Source organism: Hippichthys cyanospilos, chromosome 22 (assembly GCF_059441005.1).
Source record: "Hippichthys cyanospilos isolate Australia breed blue-spotted pipefish chromosome 22, RoL_Hcya_1.0, whole genome shotgun sequence".
In the NCBI taxonomy this organism is placed as follows: domain Eukaryota; kingdom Metazoa; phylum Chordata; class Actinopteri; order Syngnathiformes; family Syngnathidae; genus Hippichthys; species Hippichthys cyanospilos.
Window position 1 is genome coordinate 4,853,713 of NC_142390.1, and position 24,823 is coordinate 4,878,535.

At 44.5% G+C, this 24,823-nt stretch overlaps 3 protein-coding genes across 7 annotated transcripts; 1 reads left to right on the top strand and 2 right to left on the bottom strand.

Annotated features, from left to right (window-relative positions):
* Positions 1 to 2,332: 2,332 nt before the first annotated feature.
* Positions 2,333 to 8,445, bottom strand: pfkfb3 (6-phosphofructo-2-kinase/fructose-2,6-biphosphatase 3). 4 transcript variants are annotated; one of them, XR_015864206.1, is made up of 15 exons: positions 8,172 to 8,445; positions 6,548 to 6,676; positions 6,385 to 6,481; positions 6,244 to 6,310; positions 6,097 to 6,171; positions 5,960 to 6,016; positions 5,765 to 5,889; positions 5,495 to 5,702; positions 5,271 to 5,417; positions 5,088 to 5,192; positions 4,626 to 4,755; positions 4,422 to 4,549; positions 4,176 to 4,355; positions 3,903 to 4,063; positions 2,333 to 3,231 (listed from the first exon to the last, which is right to left on the bottom strand). XR_015864206.1 is itself a non-coding variant. In XM_088406450.1 (15 exons), exons 1-15 carry the CDS (start codon positions 8,248 to 8,250, stop codon positions 3,225 to 3,227), a joined length of 1,557 nt encoding a protein of 518 aa, XP_088262576.1. In that variant the 5' UTR covers positions 8,251 to 8,445; the 3' UTR covers positions 2,333 to 3,224. The 4 variants fall into 4 exon arrangements, 2 of the variants coding, with proteins under 2 accessions (XP_088262576.1, XP_088262577.1); XM_088406450.1 differs by having other exon boundaries at positions 4,041 to 4,063; XR_015864205.1 differs by having other exon boundaries at positions 4,041 to 4,355.
* Positions 8,446 to 9,685: 1,240 nt separating this feature from the next.
* rbm17 (RNA binding motif protein 17) lies at positions 9,686 to 13,166 on the bottom strand. Its single transcript, XM_088406864.1, has 13 exons — positions 13,012 to 13,166; positions 12,599 to 12,729; positions 12,402 to 12,518; positions 12,174 to 12,340; positions 11,997 to 12,106; positions 11,808 to 11,858; positions 11,383 to 11,521; positions 11,175 to 11,326; positions 11,036 to 11,080; positions 10,631 to 10,704; positions 10,466 to 10,564; positions 10,306 to 10,378; positions 9,686 to 10,013 (listed from the first exon to the last, which is right to left on the bottom strand). The coding sequence occupies exons 2-13, from the start codon at positions 12,719 to 12,721 to the stop codon at positions 9,916 to 9,918; spliced, it is 1,248 nt and encodes a 415-aa protein (XP_088262990.1). The 5' UTR covers positions 12,722 to 12,729; positions 13,012 to 13,166; the 3' UTR covers positions 9,686 to 9,915.
* On the top strand, positions 12,812 to 18,357 carry il15ra (interleukin 15 receptor subunit alpha). 2 transcript variants are annotated; one of them, XM_088406866.1, is made up of 6 exons: positions 12,812 to 13,517; positions 14,625 to 14,813; positions 14,881 to 14,988; positions 15,157 to 15,244; positions 16,106 to 16,188; positions 16,275 to 18,357. In XM_088406866.1, the coding sequence occupies exons 1-5, from the start codon at positions 13,439 to 13,441 to the stop codon at positions 16,173 to 16,175; spliced, it is 534 nt and encodes a 177-aa protein (XP_088262992.1). In that variant the 5' UTR covers positions 12,812 to 13,438; the 3' UTR covers positions 16,176 to 16,188; positions 16,275 to 18,357. The 2 variants fall into 2 exon arrangements, with proteins under 2 accessions (XP_088262992.1, XP_088262991.1); XM_088406865.1 differs by having other exon boundaries at positions 12,817 to 13,517; positions 14,625 to 14,819.
* Positions 18,358 to 24,823: the final 6,466 nt, after the last annotated feature.

Here is a 24,823-nt window from a genome sequence, read left to right on the forward strand (position 1 = left end):
GGATGGATGGATGGATGGATCTAACAGCCTGTTAATACTCGATCTAGATAGATAGATAGATAGATAGATAGATAGATAGATCTAACAGCCTGTTAGTACTTGATCTAGATAGATAGAAATCAAGCTAGCTATATATAGCAATCAAGCTAGCTATATATAGCAATCAAGCTAGCAATAGATAGATGGATGGATAGAAATCAAGCTAGCTATATATAGCAATCAAGCTGGTGATAGATAGATAGATAGATAGATAGATAGATAGATAGATAAAGCTATCTATCTATCTATCTATCTAACAGCCTGTTAATACGCTATCTTGATAGATAGATCTAACAGCCTGTTAATACTCGATCTAGATAGATAGATAGATGGATAGATAGATAGATAGATCTAACAGCCTGTTAATACTCAATCTAGATAGATAGATAGATCTAACAGCCTGTTAATACGCTATAGATAGATAGATCTAACAGCCTGTTAATACTCGATCTAGATAGATAGATCTAACAGCCTGTTAATACTCGATCTAGATAGATAGATAGATAGATAGATAGATAGATAGATAGATAGATAGATAGATAGATTTATCTATCTATCTAACAGCCTGTTAATACCTCTATCTTGATAGATAGATAGATCTAACAGCCTGTTAATACTCGATCTAGATAGATAGATAGATAGATAGATAGATCTAACAGCCTGTTAATACACTATCTTGATAGATAGATAGATAGATCTAACAGCCTGTTAATACGCTATCTTGATAGATACATAGATAGATCTAACAGCCTGTTAATACTCGATCTAGATAGATAGATAGATAGATCTAACAGCCTGTTAATACTCGATCTAGATAGATAGACAGAGAGATAGATAGATAAGAGATTTTGGTGGCGTCAATTAATTTGTGTGTGTGTTTGTGTGCAAACGGCCAAGATTACTTAAGGCTCAAAGGGGGCGCCGGCGTCACATGCACAGCTAATAAGGAAGCGCTAATGAGATAAGAGGCCAAGCAGCTGAGTCATGATAAAGGACAACATGACCTGCCCGAGTCAATGTCACCCCAGCCGTAAAATGCCGTCGCTTTGCTGCCAAACCGCAGCCCGGGGACGCTTGAGGTGTCAAAGCCCGCCGGACACATCCCGACTTGAACCTTCACAGAGATTCCCAGCAACCTCTCCGTTAACGCGGCATTAAGACGGCTATTTGCGGCGCGTCTGGCTTAGCGCCGCGCCTTTTACCATTCAAATAAATACCTGACACAGCAGCGCCCACACAGGCTGCAATGTCCATTTAACATAAAAATTGCCTTAAAAAATGCCTCGCAGTCTAGAGAAAGCAAATTCTGCAATAGTAAAATTCACTTGTGACATATTGGAGGCAACGCTGACCAGAAATGAGCAAGAGTAGTGATGTCGCCATCACTGAAGTGGACGTGCGATGGCGCGGCCCGTTTGGGAGGGGAAAGCGGAACCTGACGGCAGTCACATAGCCTCCGAGTGTCACGCTTGGTGTGATTCACAAGGAAATGCCGCATCTGTCTGCCAAATGTTGCCCTGCGTCTCTTTTGGTGTTGAGCGAGACAGAAATAGGAGTGGGACACATTCGCAGTCTGTCTGAGCGCCAAGTTCTATTTATAGCCAATTAGCATTAGCGTGAACCCGACTGTACGCGGCGATAGTACTCGTGAAATATTTGCCATTTAAAGGGGCCGTAAGATGAAAAGTCAACTTTTAGTCTGCTAAATATGTTGTGTATTTATATATTTATGAAATTGAAATAGGAATATGTTATGTTATAATTAGAGTATTATGGCTTTGAAGACTTTTGCATTATGGGAGTCCAGGCTAAGCCAATCATCGAAGTCATTGAAAGGCTTGCCTTAAGTTGGCCGCTACCCGGCGGTTTTGGGGTGTCAACACAAAAATGTCTACTATGCCCCATTCTCAAGTTTCCGTTAAAAGGATAATGAAAAATCGGGGGAAATTCATGATAAAACGTCAATATTTCCAAAACTGATATTTCCGATTTTGAATGGCAGTAAACGAGCCCGACATGGGCTAAATTTGACACCCATTGGGTGTACCTCTCAACCTCCCGTTTGCTTTAACGATCTATGCAACATTTTAGCCTCCTAGTGTTTTTTTGTATGCTTTTCCTTTGATACTGCGCATCAAAAATCCCAAATTGGGTCAAACTTCCCCAACATCGAGATATTATTTTTTGACCATATCGCCCAGCCCTTGTTTGAAACGTATCACATGTGTGCAGTCTGGAATCTCCAGTCTGCATCAGAGAAACCACAAAATACACAAAGGAAATACACAAAAAGTACTTTGAATACTTTTATTGGTCCAACTGATGCAAAATTAAGTACGACATACTGTCCTTCATCGTAACACCTGTGTCAAAAAAAAAAACGACATAAAAATAAATAGAGCATAATAACACGTTATTAAAAAATAAACACTTCAAATATATCGTACTAACATGTCAAGAAAAGATTAGCAGTTTTTTTTACTTAAATCCTGCTTGCTTTCTCCCACCATTTTGAGTACAAAAAAAAAAAAACGAGACATTGTCATTCCACCCATCTCCACTTTCACCGCACGCACGCTCATATTTACAGACAGTATTATTAACAGCACGCTTTGTTATAAGAAAAATAGAAGTGTTTTACATTTGTGCGCGGCGGACAATCGACAGCAAAGAAATAACGTTTTCCCAAGGGTGACCCTGTTTCATTCTGCGAAAAGTTACTCCCGAAAGTGATCTTTTTGTGAAACGTCAAAAGCGGTGGAAGCAATAGGCTTGCAAAACAAGCGCTACAGGCACTCTATGGCAAGAACGCCCTCCATTAAAGTCAAGCGCATGAAACACAAAAATTGAAGTATCTAAATTCATCCCAAAAGTGCAAAGGAATTCAACAATGCCTTGAGGCCCACGTGAAAAAAAAAAAAAAAAAAAGAAAAATCCAGTGTAAAATGAATACAATCCTATGGCGGTCTCCAGTGCAAGACTGAATTGACAAATCCGGGATATCTTGCGTGAAAGTGAAAATGAGCTTTGCTTTGAAATGACATCTTTGGATCGAAAAAAAAAAAAAGATTTCTTTTCAGGAAAATATCAGGTACACCAGTGTGGACGAGAAGGAGGGGTGGGAGAATCTTCATCGTCGTCGAGTGACGTGCGGAGGATGTGTCCACGACGTCAGGAGTGTCTCCTCAGGTTCTGCCAACGCACACAAACGCACCGCCGTCGTTTACATTCAAGTTCAGCCGCCATGTCGCGATCGCTACGCACTTAGCGACGAGACAAACGGCCATGGACGCACAATGCCGTCGCGTGGAGCCTAATGCCTACAAACATACTAGTTACATCATCTGTTATTTTTAGAAGGTGTAAAAAGTTTGAATGAGCCAGCTGACGCCCTCTTAATCCTCACACGCCCGAAAAGCACAGTACTTAAACACACCATACGGGCGAAAAGTCTAGACCGCGCAAGCAGCTGTGGAATGAACTCGAGCCACAGTGCATTTTGCTTTTCGAATGAAGAGCAAATTGATTGGAACATGAAGCACCACGTGGACTTTTTAAATCACTCCATACACTGCACCGCAAAGTCAACTTTTGGCTAACGCAGGGGTGAGAGCTATGAATTAGCGGCAAAACTAAGTGCGGGTTGGTTTACCTTTGAAAGACCAAGAGCGAAACCGCGTCCAGATAGTGGAGGACGCTTCGTCTTATTCAACAGGCAAAGTCAGTATGAGTCAGCGCATGGGACTTTTGCAACTTTCACTGTCATTTTCCATCACTTGCCATTGAAATTGAGCAAAAGTCCCCAAAATCAAGCCAGTCATGAGTCAAGTCACGCCTAAGGACAATTTAGAATGGCCACGCACGTTTTTGGAGAACCCGCGCAGGCTCGGGGAGTACATGCAAACTCCGCAGGTGGACTTAGAACTCGGGTCCCCCGAGGAAGCGCTAAGCGGAAGTTGAGTCTTTGAGCTGGTAGAAGACTTAGTAGCTGCCATACTTACAGGCAAACTTTGCCCAGCCAGTGCTGCGAGGTGCAGAGCAGAAGAAAGAAATCAGCGAAGGAGAAAAGGAACGGGGAAGAGGTGAAAGCCCAAAAACCCAAGCGGGAGCCATTTTGGCATGCGTGTGCGACCCACCTGGCCGGCCAGCGTCAGCGAGGGGCCGCAGAGCGCCAACGAGGCCACGGAACGGGGCAGCTCCTGGACGGGCGCCTCGTCCAGGTCCTCGATGCGAGGTTTCTTGATGTTTGTCTCGGGGCTGGTCAGCGGGGTCACGCTGTTCCTCCGGATCAAGCTGCCGGGTCCCCTCTTCACCTCCTTGGGAAACACCGTGGGAATTAGTCAAAGGGTCAACCAGGTTCTTGGGCTTTGGGCTCGGACTACCTCCGGTCGATCTCTGTGCGTGTTGACGGCTTCCGCGTTCAAAGAGACGGACTCCACTTTGCATCCGTAGGCTACGGGGGTGAGCTTCAGCACGGCGTGAAGCGGACACTTCAGGTAGGGCATCTCCTCTGCCACGTCGAAAGCACGTTGGTGATGTTACGCCGGCGTACCAGACCAGGTGGCTCAAGCGCTTGGCGTGCCCACCTGCGCTTTTATCCAGGAAGTAGGCCAGGAGGCAACGCATGACGGCCTGGTGGCAGATGACCAGAACGTTCTCCTGACGCTCCAGCTCCATGATGACCGGCTCCACCCTTTGGACCAGGTCCTGGTAGGACTGCAATGGACACAATATTTAGCAATAGTTAGCAATAGTTGTGAGGTTTATATGTTCAAAAGGAAGAAGTATAAAAGTTATGTATACTCCTTGTATTCCATTCACTCAGATGTTAATAGTGTTTCGCATTACAAACTCACGCTCCTCATATTAGCATGAACGTCAAACTCATCATGTAATTCATGTATTCAATCGTATTTCTATTGGTATACTGCGTGTATATATACATAGGCACACCGATGCATACATACAGATGAGCCGAAAACGAGAGATCCTGCTTTCGTAAGATATTTCACCGTAGTTTGTACAAGTTTACGATTGTGGAGGCTTACTTCTCCGGCAGGGTAGCGGTAGTAGTATTTATCCTCATCCCTCAATGCAAACTCCTCGGGGAATTTCTCTTTAATCTCGTCATATGTCATCTCCTCACACACTCCCTAAAATAAGTCAAAAGTAGAATATTTGTGCAGGAAGAGAGGGGGAGGGGTCTCGCATGCCCAGAGGGCGACACCCACCGCGTCAATTTCGTTGAGGGCCTTCCACTGCTCGTAACGGACCCCCAGGTGCTCGGCTGTCTGGATGCTCCTGCAACACTGGCTGGTCCACACCTTCAGGTCCTTCAGCCGCTGCTCCTCCACGAACCCGGCCAAGGCGGCGGAAAACTGCCAACGCCGAGCGCGTCAAAACGGGCGCCCGGTTCCCGCTCGGGTGGCGCCGGATCTTTGAAGGCGTCCTGTACCTGCCTGCCCCTTGGCGAGAGGCCGGCGTCGCCCCCCAGCCTCCCCCGAAGGTTGTCGGTGCTCTCGCCGTGGCGACACAGGTAGATGGTGCGCGGCTGGACGTGGATGTTCATCAGGTAGTAGACGATCTTGCTCTGGGTGTGATCCTGGATGCGGTTGACCAGAAAGCGGCGGCCCACGTCAATCACCTTGATGAAGGATAGCTCCCTGCGGGCGGCACAACCGGATCAGCCACGGGACTTTTCCCGTACGACCGAGCCCAAGCTTGCCTGTCGTGCCGGTCGGGGTCCAGGGGCTGGTAGCTGGCTTGGTAGCATTCGATCCGCCTTTGGAAGTCCAACATGGCGTCCGTCTTGTTGCAGTCTTTGTAATCGGGGCAGGAAACCTTCACTTCCTGGAAGAAGGTCCCGATACTTTTGCTCCGCTTCCTAAACTTTCGCAAGGGTCGGCTCGGGAAAACCCACCGTGATATTTGACGCGATGACGCCGGGGTCGTCGCAGACCGACTCGATGAAGAAGATCTGGACAGAAAGAAGGGGGCGCGTGCGGTGGGTGCCACGCCGCGGCCGCCGTCGATCGGGTCGCCGCGGTAACCACGTACCCGGAAGCCGTTCTCCAGGCCGAACCGGAGGATCAGCTTTCGCCTGTCCCTCGTCGTGTTGGTGGCGTCGAAGACCTGCCGCCGACCCGCCGTGTCAGTTTGTGGCTCGGTCCGATAGCGTATCGGACGCGCGGTGGGAAAACTCACCGCCACTTGGCCCCCCTCGTCTTGCAAGTAGGACTTGACGTCCCTCAAGGCCGCTAAGGCGCATTGCCTGCGGGGCAGAGACGCCCGGACGTTAGCGTCATCAACCGTCTCCAGTTTACCTCCGCAAAGGCGCCCACTTACTCCCTGATTTTGACGGCGCGCTCGTTATCCGACTTGAAGAAATCGTACGAGCTGTAGTTCTTGACCGCCTCCCTGCGGTACTCCCCCACGTTGAAGACTGCAAGCGCCAAACGTCATTCGGGGAGGACGCTCGCCGCCGCCGGCCGCCCGGCGCCGCGCGTACCTTTAGTGGGCATGCCGATCCAGTTGAGGTAGCGGGTGAGTTTCCTGGACATGTACGTCTTGCCTCGAGCCGGCAGGCCCACCATCACGATGACGGTGGGGGGGTTGGCGACGTGGGGGACGCCGCCCGCTGCAGGCGCAAGGCGTGCGTTTACACCCATTGATTGGCCGCTTTACATTTTGCCGCTAACCCACTTTTCTGCACCCGAGGCATGAAGTGTTCCCGTTCGCCCGGCGGACAATTTCTCGCTGCTTTTTTTTTTTTTTTTTTGCAGCTCACTCTTACTCAGCATTTTTCCCGCGCCGCATTAAGTCAACTTAAGCGGTACCGTCACCGCAGCGCCGTAAACATCAGCAGTGCCAACCCACTAATCTTGTTTCCATAACAGTAGAACCACATAAACGGGAAGAGAGATTAAGGTCGGTAATTGACATTCAAACACTGCCAGCACAACAGGACACCACTTAGACTTAATTACTAAATAACTAGAATTATGTTATATTAATTACTAGGAGTGGGGGATATAGCATATAAAGTCTGACTTCTTATTTGACCACTTTACCCATTGATTTACTATAGAAACAATATATATATATACATATATATATATATATATATATATATATATATATATATATATATATATGTAATTTAATAATTTATTGAATCAATTACTTTGGTATTAAAAGTCAAATATCAAGTATAAATGAGCGATGGCAAAAAGCAAAAAAAAAAAATAGCAAAAACATTAATTCCACATCATATTCACGGAATATTATTTTTAAGGGGCTATCTACCAGTCGGAAAATTCTGCAGATAGGTTTTGCACCTCCTCCAGTACACACCCAAACCAAATATAAAAGCAATATTTTTTTATTCAGGATATTTGTTTTAAATGTTAGTTAAATATGCTGCTTTCTCACTTTGTGTATTTATAATAATCAGGCAGCCTCTGCAAAATATTGAAAGCACAGACCTCAGGTCAAAGGTTACCAGCATGTATTTTTTTTTTAAAAATCAAACTTTTGCCATGTATGAATGAATAATAAATATCTTTGGCAATTTTGGCACACTTTTCCTTCCGCTAGCTGCCTTTGTTGTTACTATAAAGGCTAACATTGTGCCTTAGGAAGATTGGTAGCACTGACTGTACGTTTCTAAACTTTTATCGATCTCTGTTAGGCTCCTAGAAAAATGTTTGCAAAAACAATCATCCTGACAAATAACATTTTTTACTTGCTCAGCCTTATTTGAAAAAATATTACATATTGTTTCTAATGAGTAGATGCTTGAAATCGTCATCAGAGTCGTGCCATGGCCACGCGTTGCCCACCGACCAATCCACGGCCGAGATTTTTGCAGCATCCCACACCGGGTTGCACGCAACTCGGTTACCATGGCGACTTGTGTCTCGTCACGCACCGGTCGAGGCGTGCCTCGCATGCCGTTCTACGACAAGTGCATTCAATTGGGCTAGCGCGCTTACTGCAAAAAAAAATTAACATTAGAAAGGAATTTGTCGTTTTATAATTTGATAAAACACGTTTCGATTCGCTTTCAAACGGGGGGCGGAGTCGACTTGGGAGAAAATCATAGTGTAGATTCAGAAAATAACATCTTTTACCTCTGCGGGGTGCCGGTTTATCATCCTTGGTAGGAACCCAGATCTTTTGGATCCTGTTCTGGGTCAGCTCTCTGGGCATTCCTTGAAGACTTGAAAAAACCTGCACGTTGTAAGTCGGAAGCGCGAAGAATCGAACACTCAAAAAAACGACCGCAAAAAATGAAAATTTCAAAAAGAAATAGTTTTTTTTTTGGGGCTGTGCAAGAAAAATGATCCGCTTGCAGCGATCGAGGCCGGTTGAGCGTTGAGTCGAGCTAATCTGCCGGTTTGAGGCGCACATCCGCTATTTAACCCCGCCCGGCGGAGAGCCAACGTGACCGAAATGACGACATGTTACTTCAGCGTCATAGAGCGTGTGTGTGTGTGGGGGGGGGGGGAACAGTGCAATCACTGCCATCTTGCGGTCACTATAATCATTACAACATTAAATATGAATAAAATGATTCCAATACGAAATAGATTCATGTTTTACATGACGTTAGAATATTAAGCTACAATGTATTTTTTAATGTCTCGAACGATGGAATTCCTCATTTTAAAACACCAGCAAGCACTGTTATGACGTAAGGCCGCCCTTCCCTATTTTTAGCGATTTCTTGCAACCTAGTGAAACGTGCGGGTTATCACTTATTCTCTACTGCTCAGACTTGTACCACTTAGTCATCGCAGATGCACACATACCAGTTTAGTACAAGCCTGAGGAAACGCCTCATGGTGTAAACATGTTTTTGTTCATTTCTAAACAGGACATATGACCTCATGAGAACTTCATAACGACTGTGTTTTTTTTTTCAACAGGTAAAAAGAAATGGAATCTAATGTCTGTTGGCGACACAACACGACGAATTACAAAGTTGGTTAATCGGTTCAACAAAATGGCAACAACTGACAAATTCGCAAGTGAAAGCTTGGGAATTCAGATTGTGGTTTTTTGTTCATCTTGTCAACGTGAAGCCCTCAAGATGTGCATCATGGCCTTCACATCTCCCAGGTTGGTATGTGGGTCACAGTTTAATTAATAGGTTAGCCAGGCATGAGTCATGCGTGTTCTCGACATGAACCGACATGGCAGTTGAAAACAAACCTGCTATTGATGTACAGTCATTAATGTTTTTGTTTTTAAATGTGCACTGGAAATGAGCCAAGTGAATGATTGTTTTTGGCATGTGTCTCTTTTCAGATCGGCGCATGTGTACAACTCGGAAAATAGTTGGAGGTTCCCAATCAGGTTTGTGATTTTTTTTTAATTTATTTTAACCTTGCTAAAGCGAATGAGTGAAAGAATGAAGAATGACTTCTCGTTTCTTCATCTAAACCGGCTCCAGAGGGATCCCCCCCCCCCCCCCCCCCCCCTTAGGAGCACTTACATAAGTTTTGAATGAGGCTGAGACTCGCTCCCATAATGGACTAGGGGCCAGGTTAAAATTCTCTGGGGAGACCACAGTGAGACAAAATTGCGGCGGGTAAAGTAGGTTGCTTAGAAAGAGTGTATTCCTCAAAAGGGACTTTGCAAATCAAAGAAAATGATTTTTATTCGTGATTCCTGATATACTAAAGGTATTTCTCATGTTCACTTGTACACAAACGGCAAAATAAAAAAAAAGGGGTTTATATACAAGACCGGGACAAAACGGCCTCATCTTTAGTCTTTTTTTTTTTTTTTTTTTTTTTTATCTGGCGCATAATTACAAAAATCACAGACAAATGCACAATGGCAGCCACCGTGCCGAGCAGAACCGCAGAACTACTCGCCCAGGTTAAACACCCGAAATTTGTCTTGATTGTAGAAGCAGGCCTTGACGACCCGCCCGCCGAAATAACGTCCGTTCAGATCCACCACGGCTGCGGAAGACAGGAAGCTAACGTCAAATGGATTCAATCAAAACTGGACAAAAACCTGCGTAATAGCTAAATATGCTAAAGCGGTGCTAATTGAATACGCCGACGTGATGACGTCAGCCCAGTGCCGCTGGGAGACTGGACCGGGTCGCTGGGCCACATCTGATATAATAACGCCGCAGGGAGCCCGGGCTCGCCTGGTTTCCCATCTGGGCCGGCCCGATTACAATTAGCTATAATAGAACGGTTACGCAACGGCAGCGGGAAAATAACGCGGTCGGCGTTTGGGGCGAACCTTTGATGGCCGACTCCACTCTTTCAAACTCCAGAAATATCCGGACCGCTTCGTCGTCGGGAACTTCGGCGATCTGCGGAAAAAGGGCGACTTTAGTAGAGTTAAAAAAAACAAAAAAAAAAAAACGGCCTCGGGCGCCATTCGGGCTTCGGGCGCTCACCTCGAAGATGACGCATTTAATCACTTTGCCGTATTTCTCGCACTCTTCTTTGGTCTCGCCCTCCAAGTCCTCGTCCACCTCTCCGCGGCCCACCATGTTCTAAACGCGCGGGTTCAAAGGTTCGAGTCAGCCAATGGGGATATGCGGCGAAATTTGCCCACGTACCCTCAGCAGGACCACTTTGGTTGGATTCTTCAGAATCTCGGTGAGCGGGTTTGCGTCAGACTTCTTGGAATCCGCTAGAATGAAAAAACACATTTACCAACTTCTCCATGGTGCAACCGAAAACTTATAATAATAGTAATAAAAAAAAAAAATAATCTGTGCCATATCAAACTGTATTGTTCAATTGTAGGCGTGTAACTACTGCAATCTGAAGAAATGTCTATAGACTTCGTGCAATATCAATTTTTATTTGTCCTGTTTGGTAATACGTTTTTTTTTTTTTTTCCTCTCCAAAGAAAACGATTGCGCAATAGCAACACTGCATCGGTCATGTAAGACACACACAGATAGATAAATAGAAAGAACATTCGACAAAAGTAAAAAGATAGAACACGGCGGTCCAACCTGCTCCTCCAGAAGTCTCGGGGGCAACCGGCGGCGGGGCCCCTGCTACTCAGATGACAGACCACAAAGTAGAAACATTCAGAAAAATACCGAATCTCACAAGTATCACAACATCAAAACCCTTGCGGGATTTCCTTACGTTTTTCCGCCGCGTCCCCGATGATGATCTTGCCGCCTCTTTTGCTGGTCTTCTCCACAGACAGCGCCGTGCTCAGGCCCTGCTCGTGCTTGCCCAGGCCCTGGCCCTCCTTGAAGCCGTACTTCTGCATGATTTTGTGCGCCACGGTACCACTGCGGGAACAGGTACGTCAGGTTGGCCGACGCCCCCGTGAAAATGTCGGACTTACCCCATGTTGGCCAGGAAGGAACTGGTCGGGATAGGCGGGGAACGTGCTCGGTCAGACTCGTCGTATAAAGGCGGGGGGATGGCGGCCTTCGACCCTCGGGGAGGACGACCTTCGTCCTCGTACGGGTACGCTGACGAACCTTTTATCGGGGAAGAGACATTTAAGTGACGAGGGGGGTGTTTTTCATCAGTGCTACAGATTAGGGAGCACCGTACACTATAATTAAAATGTAAAAAATATTGTATAATGCTTTAAATTAAACAAGGGGGCCAGTTGTCAAGTTAATGCGGAAAACGCTTCCCTCTACTGGACAAACAGTGCAATTACGTTGCAGGGTCATCGTTATTGTGTTACTCAAGACGCACTGAAACGCTGTTTAAACGTTTCAATCGGGTGCGCGAGAGTGGGCGAAGTCCATCACCTACCATCTCTATCCACGAGTGATGAAGGTGGAGCGATAGCAGCACCACCCATACCTGAGGAACCCAGAAAAAAAACAAAAACAACAACAGGTAAGTCCTCTAGATTTTCTCACAAATGTAGAGTATTTCACAGATTTGTTTTGGGTGTTCAAGTTGCACACATGATACAATACAATCCGCAAAAATGCTCACTTCGTTTCCGTCGCTCCTTCTCATAATCTTCCTCCTCGTCTGAGTCCTCCTCTGCTGTCGGGAATCTCGAAAAGCCGCTTGGGGCTCCTTCATGTCTCTCTTTCCTTTTCCTGGAGAGAAAAGAAGCGACGTTGGCGTGAGGTGATTCAAACGCGTTGTCGATATGACTCGACGTACTTTTCTCTGTCCTCAATCTCCTTCTGGCGCTCCTGTTCCCTCTGCCGCTGCCTGTCTTCCCGGTGCCGCTTCATCACCTTCTCGTAGTCGTTGGGAAACATGGGGTCGTACTCGTCGGCGAGCGGGATCAGAACGTCTCCGGAAGAGAAGCCGACCGGCGCCGTCTCCTGCGTTCATCCGTGGGTTTCAAAAGTTTTGTTTAGCGTCGAAATCGCATGCGATCCAGACCTTGAGTCCAGCGGCGACATGGGGAGGAGGGTCCGGGATTTGTTTGTCTTCACTTGGGCCTCCTCGCTTTAGATCGATGACAGGAGCCAAAACGGTTGTCTGCTTCGTCCGGTGGGTCTGCGCCCAACAAAATAAGAAATCAATACTAGTCATTGAGATTCACGTTATACTTGACAATTTGATGGCCGGAATCGTACCTTCGCTTGGGTCAGCGTTGCCTTCTTCACCTTCAGCTGGGACTGCAGCAGCTTGAAGTTTTTGGACCATCCTTCGGTCTTGGTGTCACTTGCACCCACGCCGAGATCGTCATAAAGCGACATTACGAAATCTGCAAACAGATGCTCCATTCAATCCATTCGGACACCATTTTCTCAGTGTGGAGCCAATGCATGTTACACAAGTGTGAGCTAAAGGCTCGGGTTTGATATCGAGCAATTATCGGATCTCGGTATTGTTTCGTTGTGAATCCGACGCACGTTAAAGGATTCCCAACTGAAAAGGCACGAGAAAGAAGCTAATAGCTAACGTTAGCTAAACACACTACGCTAGTGGTGCCTTCCCCAGCCGCGTAGTGTATATAAAACTATGTTCGTAATGAATGTAAACCTACCGTTATTTAGGGTTGTGTTGATGTAGCTGGATATTGTTTCATTTAGCAGTACGTTGAATAAAACATTATGGATCAGGACGGAAGCAAAAACCAGAAGAGACCGACAACCACACGGTGACGTTTTCGTTATCTTGTCACGCCCCCTGGTGGCCGGATGACTTCGTTTGAGCCACGACGTTGCTTGATGAGACTTTGCCTTGACAGCCCTTTTAATTTCGCTTTGCCACGTGAGTTTCATGGTGCGTGGTGTTTTCCTCTTAACTCGAAATCACAGTCGACGATGTTTTGAATGTAGGACTACAAACATGGCGACCGCACGATCAGTCTGAACATAGGAGGATCCTGCGATCTTGTTGTGTGTAAAAGTGAAAGTGACTAGGATGGGTGCTTGGCAGCCGAACTCGTTTGTTTTTTTCTTGTCGAGCTGATGGCTTTGAGTTGGCTTTTCTTTCAAGCGTGTCTTGCAACTTCGTACGTGTTGCGCTGGGCGCACTGCTCCGACGTCGGTAAGCGAACCCACAACTCGCCCCGCTCCTACTTATTTCGATGCGGATTTTCAAACCTCGTTTTTATGTATTTTATATATTGCAGCGAATCTTGCTTTTTCATCGATGGATGAACTATGTAAATAAACGCAGTACAGCCCAAGGATACACAAAATTAAGTACTCACAGTTTGTATTCGACATACAATCTTGTTAAAAAAATAGACTGAGAAAAGTACTCAATTTGCTTATTAGAAAGCACAATTCTACTTTATTGCAAAGTTGGAAGATATTTTTAATTTATTTAATATCAGTTTTGGCAGCTTGGCAAACGAGGTCGGTTTACGTTCCCTCTTGCGTACTCCTTGCACTGTAGAAAAAAAAACAAAAAGACAGCCAAAAATAATAAACGTCAACTAAAAAAGATGCTAAGTTACGATAAAAAACTGCACACTAATAACTTTATCTACGATTTAGGTGTTTTATCACAATTAACCAAATCTACACGTGCTTTACAGACACATTCGGCGATTTTATGATACTTACTCTTTTCCGAAATAAATGAATAGGAAGGGAAAATAATCAATGGCGTAGAGTGCAGAGAAAAAACGCGTGCGCAAAGGCGCTGATTATTGTAATACGTTTCTTGTTTTAAAAATGGACATTGAAAGAGGACATTGAAAAAACGTGTCTCCTTTTCAATCACAATGAGATGGTGAGAAAATACTATTACTTTATATTACATTACCTGGAGTATCCAGTTAATACCGATAACATTTTTTTTCAATCACTCAACGCATTGTGTGAAATTGTGTCAAAGTTTTACTGCTGCATCTTTTCTAATTGTGAGTTCTGTTAATTCTTTTAAGTTTTTTGTCGGGTATAAAGAGCTGCTTTTATGTGATAATGCTTCAAAATGCAAACAATATAATCTTCGGTGAGTCACACTCTCTGTAATCCAGTCCAACCCGTTGTCTTTACTACCAATTTGACTGCATTGTTAGTCGATCTCGTTATCTTCCTGGTTATGCGTCCGCTCCATTCATAATTCCTCTCACTCGGCATGTTGAATTACACAAAATTGCGTCACCCGAGATCCTCGATTTGAACGGCGTGATTGTGTCTCCAGGCCAAAGCCAATGCCCGTGCTCGGGAGTCCCCCCGTGGCCTCTGACCCTGCCTCCGCCGGCGGACTGCCGCCGACTCAACAGGACCTTCCGCTACACCTGCCTCAACGGCTACGTGCGGACGGCGGGCACGTCCGACCTCATCAAATGCAAACCGGGAGCTTCCCGCTGGTCCCTTCCCACCCTCCGATGTAAACGTAGGTCCTTACCATTTGAAATACAGGCTCTGTGTTTCCCACGAACCAACCGTGTTTTCAGCGGACCCAAGAGAGGGCGTGGAGAAAGCCAGTACGCCGTCCGAGCCCGCGTATTCGCTGAGAAATGTTACAAGCGATGACTCTTCGCGAAGCGGATCCTCCGCCGGCGGTGAGTTGGCTCCGTGTTAGGACAATTGTTTGCGAGCTGCTAATTGTCGGCGCTCCGTCGTCGGGAATGTCTCGTTCATCGTTTTGGACCATGACTTCCTTTGTTCACGGGTTTACCGGAATGTCATTTGCTCGCCCGTCATTTCTAATAAGCGGCGGTTGTCGGCAGGATCCGGAATGGCCGCGATAGCCGTCGCCGCCAGCGTCTCGCTGGTCGTGGTGGCACTTACTGGAATCGGATTCGTTCTTCGTAAAAAGTAAGTGAACGACAAGACAAGATGGAGTTGTTTTCCCACACTTTGCTGCGTCTGTTCGCGCTTTGCATTTTTCGAACGCTGATGTCACAAGGTGGCGGTGAAATGGGTTGAACTTGCATGTTGTGCAAGTTCAGTTTAGTCTGGGTTGATCGTGGGAGTTAGGAGAGTTTTGCCAAATATTTTGTCTGTAATCGGCGAGATTTTCTTTTTTCTCTCTCTCTCTTCTTCAGAAATTCACCCCCTCACTAGGGCAAAATATTTTTGAATGGGGTGGGGGGACACAATAAAAACACAAGAGAAACTTTTGCAGTGTAATTTTTACTTTTATTCTGTATTTCATGCCTCAAAACAGCAAGCGTCGTAAAAAACTAACTTGAAAACCAACGATTGGCCAGCACCTATTTTTCACCTATTTGTGTTTAGTGTTATTGTTTTATTTTTGCTCGTCTGCCAGAAAATGGCATCGCTCATGTCGACGGTCATCCCTATAAAATGTTTAAAAAAGTAACGCGATATAATAGCACAATATGGCAAGAAGTTGATTCATGTTCCAATTAATTTGCTCTTAATTTGAAAAAGAAAATGTACCGTTGTCGTCACGGGGGTTAAATTTGATTTTCGCCATTAATATCTAACGCGCCTTAAGTGCCTTCATAAACAAATATTAAGGGCTGCCAATTACTTGATTATTCACAGCACTTTGTGACTATTTCTATTCAAATATGGAACAACTTTGTCACATCAGCACTTTTTGATTATGCATAGTTTGCTGTATTCAACAATTTTGAATGGCGGACCTTTTTTGCTTATCTGTTGCAAAATATCCAACTGCGTCTTTTTTTTTTTTTTTGTCTTCATTAGAAGACAGCCACGCAGCCATCGGTTGCAGAAGGCAACGGAAGGAATTCCTCTGAATGAATCTCCGTCATAGCACTGAAAAGCAGGTAGTCAAGGAATGCAGAAAAAAAAAAATAAAGGAGGCGGGTGCTCGGGGGCTGTATCATCTCATTGTATTGTGGATGTGAGTCAGGCCAGAAGGGTCGACCTGCACTGTGAAAGCGCCCTGAGGAAAATATTTTGACACTGTGGAACACCTGCGGCCCATCAAAACAAGCAAGCGGTGAGGAACTGAGACACACTCCCTGGAAATCAGTTGTCAAAGGTGATGAAATGCAGGGTTCAACACGCACTTTTTTTTTTTCTTTTCAAATCTGTTTACATACATTGGTGCCTTTGACTCACTGATTTAATCGGTTTTCTTGCCACGTATGAAAGTAAAACCATGCACCACTGAAATGCCATTCTTTCGTTCCAGCCTCAACATTAAAAACGGCAAAAAAAGGTGTAATATTATGAAGAAAGCAGACAAAAAAGGGAACGGAAATAGGATTGTTTTGTTGCACTTTTTTCATTGCATTTGCATTACAGTGTTTGCACGCGACTTGGTTATTGCAGCTTCAGTTTCTTTAGTGACCACTAGAGGGCAATCTTCCAGTAAACAAAGGAAGACAGAGGAAGACCAATCAAAGTACAGTACAGTATTGATTTTGAGTTTGAACTGCATTTTTACTCACCACCAGGGGGTACTCTCCACCTGTAAACGCAAGCGCTGTATTCCAACCAAGCAATCGTAACATGATTAGACTTGAAATTGGGGAAACATCGATAGACTAGCAGTGTCAAACAGAGAAGATTTTTATTTTTATTATTTACGATATTTATTATACTTATTATATACATTTTTATTATATTATATACTATTATATTTATTATATTCAATACTACATATTTATTATATACATATATATACATATATATATATATATATATATATATATATACATTGTTTATTCGCAAAAAATAAGGATTGGCAAGTTAAAGCAAACACCGTCGACTTTCACAAATTCTGTTTTTATTGCATGACTTTATGAAGTGCAAAATGATAGCATGCTATTTATCTTTTTTCAAACAAAAAAGATATTTGATGTTTTTTTATCGGTGAGGCTAGAATGAAGTAACGGCATTTACGTGATTTTAAAAACGAGTATCTCAAGGCACTACTGTAATATTGTTTTATATTCATTTTTACGGTTGGAAAGACTTGGCGCTAAAGGAAATTACAACACCATTATTAAATATTACGTATTAAACGAAGTATAAAAACCCCCTTTTTTTCACAGCGGTGTTATTCGGAAGTTTCCTGCAACACTTTAATATAAAATGCCAATCAATGGGAAAATCCGTGACTCATCAGTAAAGGATTGCATCCCCCACGTGCATGTGACTTGCATTTAAAATAGGAAAAACAAAAGCTGCAGCACGGGAGGGAGCTCTCGTGTCTCACTGCGGGCGTCGATTAAAATTACATCGGCGCCACGCCACATTCAATATTCAACCGAGTATGAATTATCTATTAGACATGACTGAGGCGCAATGTAGCCGGCGCGTCGCCGTGACGAGCGGGACGCTTGCTCGGCGCTTTTTCCCGATTCCATATTTGGACGCCTAGCGCAGCAGGGTGAGATAATAACACTTTTATTTTATCGTCGCCGAGCTATACTAACTGTTCTGACAAGTCGTGAAAAGTCAATCGTTCCAAACTCAACAATTTTTTATTAGTATAAGCGACAGCTCACAAGAACCAAGAAGTAACGAAGCAAGAAAAAAAAAATGCTTCAGAAGCTCGAGAAGAGGAACAAAACAGACATGTTGAAATGACTTGGTGGAAGAGATCTTTACGCAGCCGCCTCACAGTTAAGCGTTTGGAGTTCAAATCCAGCTTCCTGTGTGGAGTTTGCATTTTCTCCCCAAGCCTCTGTGGGTTCTTTCTGGGCACTCCAGCTTCCGCCCATACTCCAAAAACATGTATAGCATTTGAAAGTGTGCACTGCAGTGTTGAAAGAAGCTGTTCATGTCTAAGGACTGGCCGCAGCACAGCTGCTGCACTTGGGATCACCCCCCCCCCCTTACTTCCTCCCTCTTCATTCCCATCCGGAGTGGGATCTTTTTATTTGATTTTTTTGTGATGCTATTCCGCTAGCATCAATCGTGATGGTCTTTGTGCCGCTTCTAAATTTCTGAGTTAAAATAATGACAAAATGCTTTGAAAGAAAGACAAGTATTTTTTTTTTCCTGGGGGGGGGGGGGGGGGGGGGGGGGGCTGAACCGATTGAAACTAAAATGACCGCGTTTTAAAATCGCATCTGATTAGTTGTATGCGTTCATTAAGTTGAGTTTTCTGCTCGCCAGAGCAAGGCCGTGCGTGTGTGTTATTAAAATTTCACAAGCCTTCCTCACACCAAACCTGTCATCCGTTTTTTCTTCAAGATTTTTTTTTTTTGGGTGCTTTGTCTCGACGAGGATTTCTTCTTGTTCGCTCGAGGAGCTCGTCTGGGCGCCGCTTCTTGAAAAGAAGCGATAAAACGCTCCTCTTATCTGCCAGCCTGCAATCTGCACACACTGCAGGCCTCCTGCTCCTCCTTTTTCCTTTTTCATGAGCGCATGAAAAGAAGTCACGACATAAAAGTCATTAGTCGCCTGGCATTTAAAACGCAAGCCTGTCGTTTCGGGGACACAAATGTCAAACTCATAAGGTCCAAATAGCCCGAATCAGATTGGATGCGAACATTCAAATCGTACTGATGATGGAACGTCGGCGCCGCCGCTTGACTCGGCTTTGATAAGGCGCCAAACAAGGTGTGTAATTGTCATGATTTAATGGTGCGTTCACGCTGGATGCTTCACGAAGCAATAGCGAAATTGCATCACCCAAAACTGTCTCACAATGACTTCGAGCAGTGCTTCTCAACCGTTTTTTTTAAGTGATGAAATATGTTTGCAGCCCTTCAAAACTTGCCATCAGTGTTTGATATATTAAATGTAGAAAAAATCTTATCAAAAATGAATTATTAATGAATATGATCCACCCAAAAAATAATCAATGGAAGGTGTCAGACCTGTTCCCCCACCAAAAATAAAAAAATATATAATACATATAAATCATTAATTAGACAGGTGACGAGCGGAGGCACATGACAAGTTGGGTCGAACCATTTGAGTGTAAAATGAAATTGAATAACCTTTTGAAAAGGAAACCGTACCATTCCTGTCTTGGCATTAAAAAGCATGAAACTAGATTTTCTGATATCTACAGAAATTCTCACACCCCTATTTGAGAAACGCATCCACCATCTCTACCTCCATGTGGGTCATAATCAATAAGTCTAATCAGACTTTCAATAATGTGACAAGCAGTGGATCTCATTGGACGGGGACAAGAACTTGTTGGAATCCTCCCCGCCTCTGCCGTTCGTTTTTGTTACTTTTGTAGTCATCATATCAGGAGAACAAATTGGTTGGTGCGCTTGACTTCCTGTTTGAAGTTCTCGAGGAAAGGCAGCCCGCTTTTCGGGCCGCCGCCAGCCTGACACCCAAAGGGGCCTGGGTGGCTTAATAGCCCATGCGGGTGAGACGGATACTCGCCAATAAGAGACACGGTGTGTGTGTGTGTTATGTGTGTATGCTCGTTCCTACAGGGAGCGATAAAAGCAGAGCGCAGTGTGATGCGCATCATTTGTTTGACAAACGAGCCGAGAAGCGCAATGTGGACACGCCGACGCCACAGATAAAAGACACAAGAGGGAGCTTTCCCAATCTTCTACCCGTAAGGAGATTCTCGCTGACATCAGCAGGTCCTACTTGCGGTTCGCCAAAACTCCGACCCGAAACCGTAGGCTAATTTTCAAACCGCAACACTAAATTCACAAATAAATAATATGTTAACGGTGGGATTTTTTTTCCCACGGTTTATGTTGATTGTGAATATCGGTCTGTCGTAATTTTTGTAAGTGTGTTCATTTACTTTGTTAATATTTACACGTGAGTGAAAAAAAAAAGTCAACCAAGTTGGGTAAGCCGGTTGCAGGAATATAACTGTAAACTTGTCAGGAACGTTTCAAAACACGGCTCATGTCTTACATCAAATATGGCACTGTTTTGATATTGGGCGTTGCCTTTATGGCAGCGCGAATACCGATGATTTGACATTAAAAAAATCAATTGATATAATATTGGACATTATTATTAAATGCAGGATAGGGACCCTTTGAGTAAAGTTGGTGTTTTGATTATAGCATCACTCGTGACTTTAAGACCTTTGAATGAGAGTTGGGAAGAAAATTGTCTGCAATTTGTGGCACTGTGTATTTGTAGAAGGAATCAGTTGTTTTGGCGCAGTAGCACACGGCTGCAATTGCTATCGATCCGCACTTTGACTCGGTCCGTTCCGATAAATCACCCGCGCGCGGCAGCAGAGGCGTCATAATTGTTTCGCCGGAGTTCCTTTCCGCCGCCCTCCGGTTGAAGGTCGCGTCTCATCGACGCTCGGGCGGCGCTGGAACTACGCTACATCGACCCCATCGACTCGCCACCGGCACAAAGGAGTCATAAAAAGTCCGCTAATTTATTGTTGGGAATATCTCCATTTTGATTGGGTGCGCGGCCAGCTGACACGTGGGGATCGCGGCGGACATTTTGATGGATGGCGGCGAAAAAACAAATCAGCTGATATTGATGGGTGCCACTCAATAGTTGTTCACTGAATGACGACCTTGAAGGGAAAAGAGCTCGGCAAACATTAACAAGGCAACAGTACACAGTTATGGATTTGAACAAGTGTGGAACTCAACTAATTATGTTTTGATTTGATGCGTCATTTCGGCCTTTTTTTCATTGATGTAGCCTTTGTGAAATATTTTTTGAAGACAAATACTAGTACAAAACATGAGGTTTTGTTGTCACAATGACACATTTAGCAATAATGTTCAAATTCATTTGCTCTTAAAGCGAAAAGTAAATGCTATTAAACCAAACAACAATCAACTCTTTTTTTTTCTTGTTTCTTTTTTCTTGTGTGCTTCTCTCTTGTAAAGTGCTTTTGTTTTTGATTAATTTTTTTTGTTTGCTCACTTTTTTGCACTTCAGGGCCACTGTAAAATTCACCTAAAGGTAAATTATGAGCGATATACACTTTGTAATTTAATATGGGGACTTGTGAAGCTCTTTGAGACTTTTTCATGTATTTGTCTGATTTATTATTTATTTTGCTGTTGCATTATGCAAAAGCTAATCTTCCAGGTTTCCACAAACGTAAACAAACCAAACGATACGAAAGTAAAAGGAGATTCGATTTGAATTGACGTAAGTTGAGGAAATGGTTGCATACAATAAAAGAGAATTCAGTCCAAGTTTTTGTTCATGCAATGCTAACTAAGAAGCTAGCAATCAATTCTTGCAATATTTGTATCACTTTTTTTTTTTTTTTTTTTTTTTTTTTTACCTCGTTGCCAACTTTTGCACTCTGGGCGGACCCCCCCCCCCCCGCCGCGGCTGTTGTTGTTTTTGACGACGGCGGCGTCGTTCCCGAGTACATCCCGATCCCAGATGGTCCCAGCTGTGCGGTCACGTGGCTTTTATTTGCCTGGCCTCCCGTCGGGAGCGGCGAGCAAAGGGTAGAGCACAGGACCAAGCGCTCATTCCGTCACCGTCGCGCGCAAATATTTCACAATCGGACACGCTTTCCCCTCGGTCAGACGCTGGCCGATAATTTCTCCGGGTATCGATTGGCGAACGCCGGGGCCTGTCGGAGCGGGACAAAAGGTGTTCCATTAGGGGGGATATTGACTGGAATTCACTTTGGCGCTTTGGCGCCGCCAAAAACCAAGTTGACTGTGGCGCAATCAATCAATTGGCATCATATGGAGGTCCACCTCAATGATCCTGAAAAATAATCTTCAATTGTGGTATCCAGGTTAAAGTTCAGGCGCACAAAATGAGGTAACAGATGTCCATTCCGATCTTCTTCTTCTTCTCTTTTTTTTTTTAAAGAACAGACTTTTTTTTTGCTTTAGATTGAAAAGCCATTACTGATAAGACTCGCAGGCTATAGAGGGAAGACAGAAAGAAGTCATTATTAGAGATTAATGAGTTTTTGGGGGGGGTGGATAAATGTTGAGCGGCGGGCCGCATTGTCGCCCCACGAGACAAATTGGGGCGAGCGCTGTTTTTTTTCTTTCTTTCTTTCTTCTGTCTGTCACGCTCGGCGGCTCACGCCCGAGTGTTTTGGCTCCTCCAGATGAATTGTCACTCCCAAATCAAGCGGAGGAACAGGACGGATACAATGGGGAGGGATTCTCCTATCTGAATTCCATTAGTTGGCCTGGCTCGGAGCTTCGCTTTCTGCGTGACCCCCAAAGTCCCGGGGGATCCGTGGCCTCCAGCGCTCATTATCACACAGCGGCGTCAAGCTCATAAATCAGCATTCCTGCCAACGCCGGCCTGATTATTGGCTAATCGATCGATCTGGGCCATGTTTACCGCCGATGCTGCAAGCTAACCGTGACTAATGAGATGCGCGCGCGTTCATTGTGGCTTTTTATCGAGAGGATCCTCGTCAGCAAGGCAGCAAAAAAACGATTCAAGTCCGGCGGGAAAGTCGCTTTGAGAATTAGGAAAATCTCTTTAACTTTTATTAGCTGGAGCGCAGATGTTGAAATATTGATACGTAGCTTCGAGCGTCTTGAACACAAGCGAAGAGCACTGTTAGAGACCGCTGGCCTCTTTTTTGGAAGGACAAATTGTATTTATGTTTTTTTTGTTCATTTGCAGGCCTCATCCTGCTTCTTAAAACTCCTATTTGACATTTTTAAGACCCACAAGATATTGTGTTCAACCTCTAAAACGGAGCATTAATGCCATCTACTGGTGATTGTGCATTAGTAAAGTTGCCTGTAATAGTTATGGTATTTTTTTTGTATTATTTTCAAATTGTGAGCAAGTTAATTGGAACATATAGCATCTTATTGCTAAGTTGTGTTTTTGTGACTTCTTTGAAAATTGTTGCATGCCTTTTTGGTTAAATTTCATATGGGTGTACGTACATTGTCATTTGACACAATTTCTACGGACGATGAGCCTTTTTTTTGGCAAGGAATGAAAAGGGAAAATAAATAAATACATTTTATATATACAGTGGGCCCCGGTTTACGAGGTCACTTACGAGGTCACTTACGTACATACCTTTCGTCTTACTAACAATCTGACATGCCGCCGGTAAACGTGCTACACAGTTATCTTCACTTTGATGCGTCAATGAAGTTGAATGTTTACGCATGTCACGTCACCCTGAACGCTATTGCTCTTAAAATGTCACAGGAACTGTCTCACTCACGGTGTCAGTCACGGAGTCAGTCACGGAGATGCCGATATGCTATTGGTCGATTAAGGTCACAGTCCCGGTCTCACTCACGGAGATGCGGATATACTATTGGCCAGCGTCACGTCAATCACAGAAATGTCGATATGCTTGGCCGAACGCCTTCATCTAGCTCAGTGTTTCCCAACCTTTTGATCACCGCGTCACATTTAAAGCCTTGAGAGTGCTGTCCGCGGCACAGTCATTGCCGTAAATTTAGACAGCGGACCGGGGGGATAATTTCCCGCGGCACAACTGACAATATCTGTGCTGAGGTGCCGCGGGACGATGCCGCTGTGCCGCGGATCGATGCCGCTGTGCCGCGGCACAATGTCGCGGCACACAGCGGCACGATGTCGCGGCACGCCGCGGCACACAGCGGTTGATAAACATGGAGCTAGCTTGATGGCACAGCTGGTCGGTGTGTTGTGAAGACTTTGCAAACTTTATCTGTTAGACATGGCTGCTAAAATTGCTAGTGGCGGTAAAGGAAGAAGTAAGAGGATGATGACAATAGAAACGAAGCAGGAGATAATAAAAAAAAAAAATACGAAGGAGGCGCACGCATGGTTAACCTTGCTCATGAGTATGGACGGAACCGCTCGGCAATCTTCTAAGGGCAAGACTTTCCTTGCCGGAGGACGGACCTCGATCGACAACAAAATGGAGAGGCTTCTTCTATTATGGATTAAAGAGAAGGAAATCGCTGGTGATATGTTCTAGTTTGAGAAAAGTTCCCGTTGAAGAAAATAAATAAATAAATTCTGCGGGTTTGGTCTCTGCTCCCCTCCGCCTCCACCCAGCTCAAGTCACGTCGCCCCAAAGGTAAATGTCATTTTTCCTTTGTATATGTTATTTAATTTAACTGTACAGTAGATTATGTTACTAAATTTTTAATATGTGTATAAAGTCGTGATGTTTTTACCTAAGGTTTTTGCACGCTTTGCACGCATTCACAAATTAACATAGGTTTGGATTGCCCGTCATACGAGCAGTTCGAGTTACGAGCGTAGCCGCTGAACGGATTAAGTTCGTAACACGGGGGCCCACTGTATATATATATACGGTGCACCAAACCAGATAAACTAATAAAACATGAAATATAATACACGTATATCAAGGATGCACTAAAACTCGATACTTATACGACTCATAAAACAGCTCCGATACTACGGCACCGACACCTTGATGATGTGCACGTTAGTACTAAAGTCTCTGTGCCTAAAATAAGACTGGTTATCTTCCATTTTGTTTTGAAGCGTCCATTCGAAGGGTATTTTGATTGGTTTTTGATTGCATTTTATAAACTGTCCTATTTCTAGCAAATT

Coding starts and splice junctions, on each gene's coding strand:
- pfkfb3 (XM_088406450.1), bottom strand. CDS start 8,250: ATGCCCAGAGAGCTGACCCAGAACAGGATCCAAAAGATCTGGGTTCCT. Junction 5,418..5,494: donor TCTCGCCAAGGGGCAGGCAG/GTACAGGACGCC, acceptor CGGCGTTGGCAG/TTTTCCGCCGCCTTGGCCGG. Junction 4,356..4,421: donor CGCACAGAGATCGACCGGAG/GTAGTCCGAGCC, acceptor GTGTTTCCCAAG/GAGGTGAAGAGGGGACCCGG.
- rbm17 (XM_088406864.1), bottom strand. CDS start 12,721: ATGTCGCTTTATGACGATCTCGGCGTGGGTGCAAGTGACACCAAGACC. Junction 12,519..12,598: donor CAACGCTGACCCAAGCGAAG/GTACGATTCCGG, acceptor TGTTGGGCGCAG/ACCCACCGGACGAAGCAGAC. Junction 12,341..12,401: donor ATGTCGCCGCTGGACTCAAG/GTCTGGATCGCA, acceptor GGATGAACGCAG/GAGACGGCGCCGGTCGGCTT.
- il15ra (XM_088406865.1), top strand. CDS start 13,439: ATGGCTTTGAGTTGGCTTTTCTTTCAAGCGTGTCTTGCAACTTCGTAC. Junction 13,518..14,624: donor GGCGCACTGCTCCGACGTCG/GTAAGCGAACCC, acceptor TTGTGTCTCCAG/GCCAAAGCCAATGCCCGTGC. Junction 14,989..15,156: donor AAGCGGATCCTCCGCCGGCG/GTGAGTTGGCTC, acceptor GGTTGTCGGCAG/GATCCGGAATGGCCGCGATA.